The sequence below is a fragment of the Passer montanus genome, unplaced genomic scaffold (genome assembly GCF_014805655.1).
Source record: "Passer montanus isolate IOZ18808 unplaced genomic scaffold, ASM1480565v1 scaffold186, whole genome shotgun sequence".
In the NCBI taxonomy this organism is placed as follows: Eukaryota; Metazoa; Chordata; class Aves; order Passeriformes; family Passeridae; genus Passer; species Passer montanus.
In genome coordinates, this window is record NW_024366048.1 from 151,617 (window position 1) to 165,639 (window position 14,023).

Below are 14,023 nucleotides of genomic sequence, written 5' to 3' on the forward strand. Positions count from 1 at the left end.
TACACAGAATTTGTGGATATTCATTGCAGTAAGATAATTACACAAAGGCAAAGGATCAGCCATTGGTATCAGTTTTTGGTATCCCTGGCAGAGTACTTGATGTTCTGAGGCAAATAGGAGCAGATAGCACTGATTTTTGTTGAAGTTGTACACAGAGCTATTTTCTGTGTGCTAGCCCACATTCTCTAAATGGGAAAGAAAAAAAAAGCAAATTATATTTGCTGTTATGCCTATTTTATCTATCTTATTAACTAGCCAAAATCATAATGACATAAATCTGTATTAGCAGTTAATGATCAGTTGGTTAGTTGACAACTGCAGGCAAGCCTTGTGATATAAAAAATACCATTATTATGAACATCTTCTATTAAGCATATTTTTTATTAAAAATGTGAATACAATATGTTTCAATAGCAATATTATAAAATTTGTCTTTTCATCATCTTTAATAACCAATTTTCTGCCAGAATGACCCAGAATGTTGTCATATGGATTCTGTATTAAAATCTATTTAAAAAAAATCCGAGGGGCTCTGTTCTGTAACAGGCATCATTAAGCTACAGTTGAAAATATGTAATGTAATGTATATAACTAGTTATAAGTTTACAGTCTGTTCTATTTGCCATCTGTTAAAAGCTTTGCAAATGAAACTTAAGGATGCGCTGTAATGGTGTTACAAGGTGCTTACATTATTACATTATATAATCCACATGTATGTGTGGATTCAAGGCAATCTAAGTGCAAATACATCCTGAAGTATATTCTTCTGTTTTAAAGATATTACATACCTTTGTGTTAACTAGAGCAGAGTAAGCCCAAAGGGTGCAAATCCCAGCAGAGAGCTGATTCTTCTTTCACTGAGGGAGAATAGTGTGTCAGTGCTGTAGTGGGTTTGTGATCCAGAGGGGTGGATCCCAGTTCAGATGTCTTCAGGAGTATTATAACTATGCCTGATATCAGCTTATTTATTTCAGATAAGGGATTAAAAATAAGCTGCTAATTTTAAAAGATTTTCACTTTGACCATGTAGTTGCCAACAATGCATGTATATGTAGTATATTTTTTAAAATTTGGGTATGGGCTTGATAGATAATGCCTCAAACATCTAAAAAATATTAAATCTTTATCAAAATGAGAAAAAATATAGTTTGGTTTTTCATTTAGATATTAATATTTTAATGGTTTTTAATTAGGATATTTTCAAGCTCTTTCATGATACAAAACTTTTCAAGTAATTATTTAAAATGCAAATTGCTCTTGCCATGATGAATTCTACAAATACACAAGAATTAAGCAATCACAAATGCAAAACAGCTGGTTAATTTTCATAATTAGTATTTGATAAACTTCTTACATAGAGAAATTCGGATAAGCTTAGGTAAGAACGTCTTATGGCTTTTCCCATTCATAATAAAGTGAGGCAGTGGTCTATATTTGATGTCCTGAGGCCTTTTTAACTGTGAGAGGTAGAAAACCTGCAGGGTTGTATGGTTTTAAATATTCACAACTTTCCTAATTTAAGATTGATTTTCCCATCTTAATTTGGTTAGTTTATTTAAATTTAAGAGTGTTTCTAGCAGAAAGCTTAACACCCATGGACTTTATAATTAAGTACTGGTAGGGAATTAGTGCAGATGAGGAGTCCAGACTTGTATCCTGTGTTTTGGAGAACTGTTTTTCAAACCCTTCTCTCCTTCCCTGATAGGACTTGAACATTTTTGTCTTTCTGGCCATTCTTGTATGACATAATTGTACTTCGTCTCCCAACACTTCCACCTTCATTCCCAAACTTCTGTGCATTCACCTTTTTTTCCATTTCATCCTTCCCAAGACTGCATTACAATTTCCCTACCACCACTCTTCTACAGCTCTCAGCTCTGAGGTCTTCACCCTCGAGGAATTTTGGCTGGAGGAAGGTGACCATTTGGAGCACCAGGTGAAGTTTCCCTGCTGACATTATTTGAGCATGAAGCCACCTGCAGTGATCAAAGAAGCAATTCCCAGGAGGGTGCTGCATGTTCCAGGCAGGGTGACTCCAGCAGATCCAGTCATTCTCAGAGACTGACACCCACAGACCTGCAGCAGCTTGTATTCATTGTAGAAAGTGTGAAATATTATCACAAAAACTGATTCAAAGCATAATGTAGAAGTAGTTACTTGTAACTAAGAGGATTTTCTGCAGTTAGAATTAAAGCTGAAACCCTGACCCTGAAGTGTAATTTCCTGCAGCTTCCAGGAATTCTTTTCAAACAAAGAGCTTTATAGTTAAAAGACTGATTTACTTGTTCTACTCTGTGTAATCTTTGGATTATTTCTGAAATAGCTCAGGTAGATGTTTTGACTCTTGGCAGAGTGGCAAGACACTGGAAAAAGACCCTTAAAGATTGAAAATATCAGGCTCTTTTCATTAGAGACAGCATAAGTTTAGTTTGGTTTTTTTTTTAAACAGCAAATTCAATCAGATAAAAAATCATACGGAAAAGGCGTGGTTTGTATAATAATAATAATGAAGATTCTTTTAAATATATTATAGTTGTCTTGAATGTGAGCTTTTTTTTTTTGGATTGATCTTTTTAATGCACTATTACTCACAGATGTAACTCACAACTGAAGAAATCATGACTTAGGGCCTACAAAATCATGGTATTGACAAGTATATATTACACATGATCTCTGAATATTAAATGTGGGACATTCACTTAATTGTGGTTTTGTTTTGGGTTTGTTTGTAGCAAAGACAGGGTAAAATGGGATTTTTTTAAGGGGCAACCCTACAATATGATAAAAGGTTAAACAGTGGTTAAAAAAGGGAAAGGGAAAGATATGAGTAAAATGATAGAAAATATTTTGAAAACTTCCAAAATACCACAACAATCTGTTTCATCTTGCAGGAATCCAATTAGCTCCAAAAGAAAAACTGGAAATCCCTATATTATTCATGCCAGCTGAAATGAAAATTTATAAAGCAGTGGTGGTAATTCATGTAACGAGGGAAAATGGTGAGAACTGGCCTTATGAGGTTACTGCTGAATCAAATTCAGACTTAAACAGGTAATTTATTCTAATAGGAAAGGAAAAAGTAGTTGAGATGCTCAATCCTGTCACCATTTATCCCATTGACTATTCATGTGTAGCTCCCAAGGGCAGTCCAGTGTCTGATTTTGAGGGCAGTGGGTATCCATCAAAAGCTTTTAATGTACCCTGCAAAGTATGCAGATTCAGGGTGAAATGTCTGTCTGTTTCAATACCTATCTATTCTTGCTTTAAATAAAGAAAATGTAAAGTACTGGCTGCTGGTGCAGTTATGGATATTGAGCAAATTAAAGCTCTTAGTACCTCTGTCCTTTCAATATATTTGGGATAATAATGAATCACATCCTGATATTTTTATGTAATTCATAAACTGCAGAAATTCTATCTGTGTAAACATAACCTGACAGAATGCAGATCAGGCCAAAAGTTTTCAGATCTATAATGTTTGAATACACTCAGTGGATCTAAGTTGTAGATAATATAATTTATAGCTGATATATAGTTAGCTGGATTTTATTTAATACTTTTCTCAGATATGGTAAGCATTGCAGTATAGACTAGAATAGAGTCTAACCTTTCCAACAACTCTTAAGTCTAGATTACTTTGGAAATAGAATTTTCAGCAGTGTAATTGATACTTGTGTTTTTCTAGAAATGTTATTGTAGCAGAGAATGGGGAAGCTCGGGGAATACTCTGGATCTATCCCGTTAATGGAACACCTGAAGCACCACAGCAGAAATCAGGTAGGTAATGCTTGAAAAAAGCTTGAACAATATATTTAAGAATATGTAGGAAAATCAAATAGGTATATTCTTACCTGCTTGATCACAAGAATTTGCAGCAGAACTTAGCTATATATTAAAAAAAGATAAAATCGCATATTAAAATCAAAATCTCCCACTTCCAAAGCAAATCTAGATCATTACTTTGTTCTTATTGTGGATAAAAGGAATTGGGGTCAGTTGTAAATCTTAAGGGCTGTATCCTTCAGTATCCCAATTAATCCTGAGTTTGAGAACTGAAGGTAAGCTGAGCAAAGGACTGACTCAAGGGTAGATTTCTTCTTGCATACCCAGAACACCCTCTGGAGAGTGTACAGGGTGCGCAATATTGGGGTAGATGTTCGCTACCTCTCTCAGCCTTGAATTTCATCTCTTAATCAAAACCAGAATATAAAGTAGTGTGAACAGCAGTAAGTTTTCCCTTTGGTCCTTAGAAGTAAACTTGCATTAAAAGATGAAGACATTCTTGGAGGTTTCTTACTTATTCTGGGGATAGTAAATGCTTATATATTTGACCATCAGTATTTTTAAGGTGTGGTATAATTCCAGAGCTATGAAACAGGAAGTTGTGAGCAGCTTTTTAAATTTATCTGGAACTACAGCTCAATGTGTACACGTGGGACCAATTCTAACCAGCTTGTCCTTTCAGCTTACCTTTTATTGATTAAATGAGTGAATTTTTGACAACCTTTTGACATTAAATGTATTAAGATACATGAACAATTTCTGGAAAAAACATAGAAATAGATATTTGTACTGTCATTAATTCATATTGCTTAAGGACTCTTTACTTGTAGACAAATGCCAATGATGTGGTATTAATTAGAGCTTTCATCTCTTTAATTTGCACTTTAATACCTTAAGGAAAGAAACAGAATATTATCATGTAATCAACTGTTGCCCAAAATGATGGCTTTAATGAGTCTCATTAGCATTAGAACCATGTATATGGATGTGGATGTTTGTTGTGTTATTTAAAGCTCTTGTGTAATTCAGTGGCACTCCTCAAGATAAATCTCCCTTTTATTGGGCTGTTGCTTTCATTGAAATCACAGAATCATTAAGGTTGAAAAAGACCTCTAAGATCATTGAGTCCCACTATTAACTCCATGTAACCACCAAACCATGTGCCTAAGTACCACATCTCTGTGGTTTCTGAATGTTTTGAGGTGTGATGATTCCCCCAGTTCTCTGGGCACTTTGTTCCATCACCTGGCCACCTTTTCCATGAAGAATTTTTTTCCCCAATATCCAGTCTAAACCTCCCTTGGCACAACTTGAGGCCATTTCCTCTTGTCCTGTCACTTGTTGCTTGGGAGAAGAGATTGATCCCCAGCTGGCTACACCCTCCTTCCAGGTGGTTCTAGATATGGAGGTGGTTTCTCCTGAACCTTCTTTTCTCTAGGCTAGACACCCCCAACTCCCTCAGTCACTCTTCTTAATCTCAAGACTCTTTCCCAGCTTCACTGTCCTCTGGGCTTGCTCCAGCCCCTCAATGTCCCCCCTTGAACTGAGGGGCCAGAACTGGACACAGCACTCGAAGTGTGGCCTCACCAGTGCCCAGTACAGGGGACAATCACTGCCCTGCTCCTGCTGACCACACTGTTCCTGATCCAGGCCAGGTTCCATTGGCCTTCTTGGCTACCTGGGCACACTTAAACTCATGTTCAGACTATTTTTCGTCAACATCCCCAACTCCTTCTCCACTGGGCAGCTTTCCAGACATTCTTGCCCAAGCCTGGGGCATTGTCTGGGGTTGTGCCCCAAGTGCAGGACCCAATACTTTCTATATATGTTATGAATGAAAATGTTTAGCATTCCTGAATTGCTTAAGTGATGTCACTTCTGTATATGATCAGAAGCTCATATACTATCAACCCTTAAGTCATTTCAAAGTCCTAAATGCTTTATTAAAACAGTAAAACTAAATTGTAGCATATTTATAACTGTTATCCATTAGTTTATGTTCAATAAATGTTTGTAATACATAAAAATGCATTGTATTAATTTTGAATGCATATTGTTCTTTGGCCATTGGTATGTTATGTTGGGCTAATATTTTTTCTCAAGGAAAAACTAGATCTTTGAAGAATGTCCCAGAAAACAGAAATAGGTGTTTGTAAGTGTGTTTATGGAATTTTCCACTCCCACCTTGATTCTGAAAGCCTATGGTTTTCAGTTATAAATGGGCATTTAGAAAACTTACATTGTAAGGTAAAAATCCAAAGCAAGTGATAACAAGGATTCTACTTTAAAAAAAATTATAATGATCAAGAGTATTGTCATCTCTCTAAATGCAGACATTTATTAGAATTGCCTGGAGGCTACAAGTTTCTGTGTCAAAACCCTGAGCTGCTTTGCTGGTATATTAAGGAGTTCATCTTTGGGTCATTCTTATTTGCATCTTAATACACTTAAACTTCTAGAATTCACTTGGCTTTCTATCTCATGAGACCAATTAAAATGATCAGTGGTCACAACCCATGTAGTACATGTTAAGTAGATGATACCTTGGCTATCTTATAGAAGTGATTACAAATGGAGGGTCATCCAGAATATTCTTTTAATTCTTGTAGAGTGTAGAGTCAAAGAAGCATGCAGCAACTTTAATTGGAGGGGACCACTGGGGGTCCTCTAATCCAACCACCTACTCAAGAGCAGCTTGCTCAGGGACTTGTCCAGTCAAATTCTAGATACCTCTGAATTTTATTCATACATTTTACTTAGCCATTTAGGAAAAAAGAAAGTAAAAAATCAAGTTTGGCAGTAAGATGAACTGTAGAATAGAAAATGACACAATGTGCACACAGTAATCTGAAACACTTTGTAAACTAGTGGAATACAGAGAATGTAATCTATTTTTAAATATAAGGTCATACATTTAAACAAAAAAAAAAAAGTGTGTTTAACCTATTTCAGTAACTCTCCCTCATGGAAATTCTAAGAGATCTCTATAAATTACTTACACCCTGTTAAACAGGGAAAGACCAAGGGAGAAAGGAAATTACCTGAACTTGTTGTGTAATTATTCATTTTGCAGAGTTATGGTAGTGTATAAAGTGCCAGAACCAAAAGTTGAAGCTAAATGAACATGATATCAAAAAAGGGGTTTCCTTATTCTTTTTCAAAATGCTGCATAATGATTCACCACAATATGGTTCCAAATTACTGATCCTTAATTCCTGATGTTAACTTCAGAATTAATTTTTGAAGAAAGACTGGGTCTGACTCTGATGAAAATTACTTATAGAACTTGAAACTAAAAAGTACATAGTCAGCTGTTCTTTTTTCTGTTGATTCCCAGATCTCTATAAATTTCTAGGTCTTTTCTTTGGGAAAACATTTTTTCAGTGCTTTTATGTAATTTTCTCCTTTTTCTGTGCCAATAAGTATGAAAGAATCAGAAAAATATCTATTGGAATAAGCTTTGTAAAAACTAGTGTAAAAGCTAAAACCTAACAACTTTGTAATGAAAAAGACATTTTGGAAGCAGTAAATTAAAATCACTCACTGAACTGAAAGAAGTTCTATGATGCTTCAAACAGAAACTCATGCGAGAATGCTTTTTATTCTGGCATATTTCTGTTAAAGTTGAAGTTTGAACAACAGTATTCTCAAACTCAGAAAGCAAAGAGTAACTTAATATTCTTTCATTTAGTCATGAAACCTTTTTTTTTTTGGTTTTCTTTCAGTCTTCCTTTCTTACTGGCATATTTCAAACTATGCCATAATTCCTATTAGCAGTTGAACTAAAATGAAGATACATTTCATAATTAATGATAAAAGAGACCTTTGCAAATGCTGTTGGGAACTAACTTAACAGATTTTTATTTCCTTAGCAATATATTCTACTACTTCACCAAAACAGAAAAATAGAAAGTGGAGGTTGGGAAAACTTTTAGTTGTCTTGCTCCTTACTGGAATTCTGTCTTTCTCTAAGCACATTTAGCTTCTATGTTTCATTTCTTTGTTAAGATCAAGATACCTGTGCTTTGCAAATAAGATATTTTTGCTTTTCTGTAGTTGTGATACGCTGTCAAGCCAGACAGAGGCTGGAGCAGAGAGTAGAGCTGCTGCTGATTGGTGTCATACCTGGTCCCCTTGCTCTGCCTGCTGCAGGGAACCCTGCCACAGTCGGCATGGATGAGTCGTCCACCTCAGAAGTTACTGATGGTGAGAATAGTTTTTGTGTCATACTATTTTAGAAAAATTTCAAATAAGTACTTCACCAGATGTACAGCTCTACCATGACAATCAGTGAGGTTTAGGCAAATTGTCCCAGTCCACATTTCTATAATTTTGCAAGTTGCAAGTATAGGGTATTTGTTTAATTTTTTGTCGGCAGCTGTAGGCACCTATAAACCTAAACCTTCCCTTTTTTAAAATTTGTCCTGGAATGTGAGGCTTGCATACACACAATCTCTTCTTTAAAAGAGAGCCTGCACAAAGTCTTCAGTTAGAAAAAAATGCATCGCTGTAAGCATTGCCAGGAGACATTTATCTGCAGGTTTATAAGATGCATTCCCATCAGCAGGTCAATATTGGTATCAGAATGGATTGAAGAAGGAGTGCCTTTTGAAAGAAGTGATAAAGCTTTGTAAAAGGATAGCTTCCACTTACTGTTAATCTGCTGAGAATACAGTGAAAATCAATTTATTCAGATACAGCAGCTGTTCAAAATATACCTCTCCTTGAAACAGAGGTGTACAACAAATAAGTAGTAAGGAAAGAATACTTGTTACTGCTGTATCACCAATATTTCTGTTATCAGTCATAGTCACTACAAAAAATTTGAAACTTGTGCACCTTGGAAACTTAACATTCCATTTTAGGTTCACAGTCATCCTCCTTTATAAGGAAAATGTTATTTAAAAATTATGGCACATAACATGAGACAGACTAATGTGTGTTTAACTTAGCTATAGATGCGGGAGAGGATTTCACCTGCACTCTGACTTTGTTCAAAGTGGTAAAAGATGAGTTTATAGATGTTGCTATAATTATATTCTGTCAGGTAATCAGCTGGAAGGGCGGGCACACTTGCTTTTGTGTCCCATTTCTGCCCTTTACAGTCTGTTCCAACACAGGCTGTGCAGGAATACTATGTTACAGAATATGTCCTGCCAAATAACAGAAAAAGTGAATAACTGTAAAAGGTAAATCAAGATGCATTACTCCTTCATAGAAGACCAGTTTTCATGCAAACGTGCACATTGATCAAAGTAATCTCATATCAACAATTACTGTCCAGATCTTTAAACAGATTTTATTTTTGAACGCTTTTAAAATAGGAGGAGATCTGAAGTTGAACTGTTGAAAAAGAGCTTGCAGAGCATATGCGTACTGATTGGCTAATATTCATAATTACTTTTTAAAGTTTTATTTTTACTCATATTGCAGTGTCAAATATAATTTATTTCCTGGGCATATTATCATCTTACACACCTATATTACAAAGTGATACTGGTAAATCCAGTAAAGTGAAAAGATATGAAGTTGTCAGTGTACATTCTTTCCTCTTTGGAGAACTGTAAACGCTATTATAAAAATTTATTCAGCCTTTTGAGGACACTTGTCCATCAAGATAAAAAGGCACTTTTAAATTTATTTTTTTTTTACCACAGAGTAACAGATTTAGCTCATTATTGGCTGGTCACATATGAGTTGGCTGCCTTAAACAAACCTGGGCTATTTCCCTCCAAAATGGTGCCATGTGAATTGAAAAGAAAAACGCACAGTGAGCAAGCTGAGGCGGCATTTTGAAAGTCTTGCAGATTCATGATGTCTAGTTCTTGTTTTATTCATAAGAATAATTTATTAACACTGGTTTCTGCACTTGGTACAAGACATTGATTTGGGACATTGCATCTTTTTAAGTGAGAAGTTTAATAATGAAATGCTTTTCACCCTAGGTAGTAAAATAATTTTTAACACTGTGCTTTTCATTGTTTTCAATGACATTTTAATGCCATTATTGATAGATGAATTTGAGGCGTGTTAGGAAGCAAATTAAATGGTACTATCTGAGCTTTCTTCAATCTACCAGCAATAACATAAATAAAAGCCTAAAACTGTAAGATAACAGTCTGGCATACCGTTCTTCTTTTTTTTTTCTCTTCTGAAAGAGTGATTCATCAGAGTGCCTGTGTGATGTGTAGTAAGCAGTTTTTGCACCCAAGGATAAATGGTGATAATTACTGGCAGATCAGATTTAAACAGCTAATACTGTGCTTCAGTATTTAAATTATTTGGACAAGTATAAGTTCTTTCAAAGTGAAAAATCTTCAAACACGTCTTTTACATAAAAAATTCAATTTCATCCAATATGGAGGAGTGCACTTGACACAGAAAGCTACTACAATTTCTTAAGAAAGAGAGTGCAATCTAAATATTGTCTAGCTTCAGTGACATAGTTTATTCAGAATTTAGCAAAGTTCCAGGGATCAAATAATGAAAGCTTAATATTTTAGACATACCAAATCCAGTATGGCCCTTTTAAAAAATAATTTTCAGTTGCATTTAATGCATATTTTCACCCTAAATGTATTTTTAATCTGTTTTCTTACATATGGCTCTAAAGATGTCTTTTTCACTAAAGGAAATGTAAGAGCTGAGATTCATCCAATCAAGTGAAATTTGCTATTTTTAGGTTAAGTATTCAGTGGGGAATACGACAACATTTAATTTTCCACAGTCTTAAAAAAAAAATTAAACATTCACGAATCAATTGTGGATGTTTGATTGACATTTGACATTCACAACTTTGTGTGTTTGTAGTGGTCCTTTGTCACCTTTCCCTTTCAATTCCTTCAGTTTATCTCATAAACCAGATATGAGGGCTGAGTGTTTCTCATTAACTTCTCTCATCCTTATTAATTCATAGCTCTCCTCACAGCCCAGCAGCTGGTCTTAGCTCCTTGCTCTCAGTTCTTATTTCTGGGAAGGTTTCATGACAGTTGCCTTGTGGGGAACAGTGCTGCCCAGGTTCTGTAAGGTAGCACAGGTTATGACCAAGTTTTTGAGTAATTCTAAACTGAGACTAAACAGATGGAGAGTTCAACTGCACCTGAGAGTGAAATAACATTTTCCAGATATGCTAATCTATAATGTACATTAGCATCATTATACAAAGTGTATCTTTACCCTTTGTTTCACTGTTAATGGAAACTTTATAGCAACTACCTAATATTCCTGAAACTCATCAGAATATTCAAAAGGCTCTATTTTCTTTCATTTCATTAAAGCAGCTCTTTGAAACCAGCAAAAAATAAAAACATATCCAAACACACATTAAAAAGCTGTTTTCCATCCCAAGCAGAATTTTGTGTTAGGCAGTGGTATGGATTACACTAAATTTCCATTTAATGTAATAGATCTGGATCAGGAGGCTCACCTTTAAGATATAAGGTCAATAAAATTGGGTATGAACAAAGAAATCTTTGGAGACAAGGTATCTTTGTAGACTTGATCACTCATCCAGAGATGTTAATGTGATTGCTGATAAAGTGTAGCAGGTTAATATTGAAAGCAGTATGAAGAGAATAATAATGACAAAGATGGCCCTATATCCTACTTAAGCCATTTCTGTATTGTCAGAATTAGTGTGGCATTACTTTTGAAATTATCTTTGAGGATGAGAAAATTACAGCTATATGAATTAGATTTTCTTCCTATGCAAGAAATAAAAGAAAGGATAACAAAGTGTTTGTTTTGGATTAAGAGTTGATGAAAGCAGTGATCAATGGCAAAATGAAACTGTTGACAAAGGGGGTGAACCAACAATTGAGACACTTTGTTATGGATTATTGCTTTGTTGTTGGGGGTGACAACTCCTGATGGAAAACAGAGAACTAGTAGAAGTCAAAGTACAAAGCATCAGAAGAGAACTGAAAGTCTTAGATGGATTATTTTGTCATCTACGTAATTTTTGTTTACATCTGCCGGTTTGTTTCTTTATTTATGAGTGAAGCATGAAGTACTGTTTATTTCCTTTATTGAGCTGAAATAATGCCAGGCATTTTAATGAAGAAGGTCAAATAGTTCTTGTTGGTATACAAGAATATCACTGGGTCCATTAAAAAAGAGAAAAAATACAGCACAATTTTTATCTCATAAGTAAACCCTCCTACTGCCATTTCTAAATATAACTAGAACAATAGAAACTAATTCTGGCAAAAAAAAGAACTCGTGAATTGTGAGCAGGCAGTTGGGAACTGCTTTTATTTCTGTTTACAGTTGTCACTCATTTCTGTTTCCTTGCCATTTTATAAAATGTAAAAAGCTGTAAGCCTTAGGAATGAGAATCATCATGTTAATTAAAATTACTTTCTGATACTTATGTAAAATCATGCTCACTTTAAATGTTCAACAATTAAGGGGAACCAGATTTATTATAAACTAATCTGAAGTTATTTTTTCAGCTTCATAAATTTGCAAAAACAATAAATAATACAAAACCAGAAATAATGAAATTCTGCCAGGTGCTACTTTTCCATATGATGTAGATCCAGGATACATTAGAAGTCCAAAAGAACTGATTGACTAACCAAATAATGTCTGAAACAAGAACACACAAATAGATATCCCTTAAAATTATTTGAGCTAGTGGATAAGAAAAACCTAGGCAATATAATTAGCTGGAGGAGTGTATTAATGACTTTAATTGTTCTATGTTTGTGATTGCTGTTTCTCCACTTTCTTGCTCACAGAATTTCCTGTAATCTCTTTTATTGGGTGATAAGAAGGTATTACTTCCAATAGAAACAGAACCACTACACTCTTGTTTTGTAAAGATATTTTGGGGAAGCTTCTGTAAATCAGAGCCATGGCCAGCACAGCTCTATAGGACCTTAACTGTTCTTCTGGAACATCATAATACCAAACAATGATCTGTCTGCATTAATTTCCACTTGTTTCTGAATTATTTTCTCATTATTTATGGGACACCAACAAAGCATTGCTGGTCAGACCCCTTAAGATGCAAACTTCTTGAGTTTGTCTGGGACAGTGGCCCTATGTCTCTCAGCTGTGTTTGAATGCTTTTTATCATAGAAAAGCAGAGGATTTATGTACCTAAATTTGCCTCAGAAAATTTATCAGACAGTCACTGTAGTAAAAAACTACATGCATGCAACAAGCCTATCCCAAATGCTCTTCCATTTCCAGGTTATTACATCCTATTGTCATTTCTGTGATAAAATTCCTTTTCCTTGTCTTCTGTCTCTGAAGTTACATTGTTCAAGTTTTGTTGTTCTTACAGAAAATGAAGTTATTATCTCTAGATCTCCTTCATCTCTCCCACACTACACATTTCCAAGAGAGCATGATACAAAAATTCCTCAACAAACTTTCCCCATTGTTTTGTAGAATGCATAAAACTTTATGTTTTATAAATTACTGCATCAGGCTTGTTGTTTTGACAGTTTAAGAACAATCTGATCTGAAGCTTTGGAGATACAGGAAGATATTAAAACTATAAGACAAGTAAATAGAAGTTACATAGAATCACCACAGAACTTTAAATGAAGTGATAACCTTGAACCATCACTCTTTCTTCAAGCCAGCTGAGGAAGACAAGAGTAAAACCTCAGAAATTTACTACATTAAACTTTTATTAATTCTGAAACTTGATTTGTATCCAAAAAATAACACAAGTGGGTACCTCCCATGAGATGAAATGTCTTATAGTAGAGGAATTTACACTACCCTGTGTGATAGATGTTTTGTCTTATGTGTAACTGAATGCAATCTGTTGGGTAAGGAAAAGGAAGCAAATGAATGTGACCCTAGTGATCAGGTGCTGTGTTCCACTCTCTGTGGCTCAGTTTTGTATATTAAAAAAGCCAGAAGATAAAAAATGCATGCTCTTCTAATAGACCATAGTATAGTGTAAAACTGTCAAGAACTCTTGAAAAAATGGTGACATGGGTTTTCAATTTAGCCTCTGTTATGTGCCAGTTTAAATGGAATGGTCGGGTTAAAAGTCAGCTTGAGCTGTTACTGATTTCTGTGGGCAACACTGAAACTGAGGCAAATTACTCTGGATGCCATGGAAAAAATAATGTCTGTGTGAATTAAGACTAAATCATGAGATACCTTCCTGAAGAAGCTGCTTTGATGTTTCTATGCCAAGGTACAGATGTGATCTTTATCTGCCAAAGTTTCTGGCTAAATGAAGACACGGCTAAATAAAAGAGTGAACTTGTTG

The 14,023-nt window shown here is 34.9% G+C and overlaps 1 protein-coding gene across 1 annotated transcript in view; it reads left to right on the forward strand.

The window, feature by feature from the left end:
- The window catches only part of LOC120500661 (cilia- and flagella-associated protein 47-like), a gene marked incomplete at its 5' end in the record, with an annotated part of 182,121 nt that overhangs the window by 142,433 nt on the left and 25,665 nt on the right, over positions 1-14,023 (forward strand). The window contains 3 exons of the mRNA XM_039705832.1: positions 2,892-3,051; positions 3,686-3,777; positions 7,840-7,989. Of these exons, the coding sequence (XP_039561766.1) occupies positions 2,892-3,051; positions 3,686-3,777; positions 7,840-7,989 (402 nt within the window). The remainder of the gene's footprint in view (positions 1-2,891; positions 3,052-3,685; positions 3,778-7,839; positions 7,990-14,023) is intronic.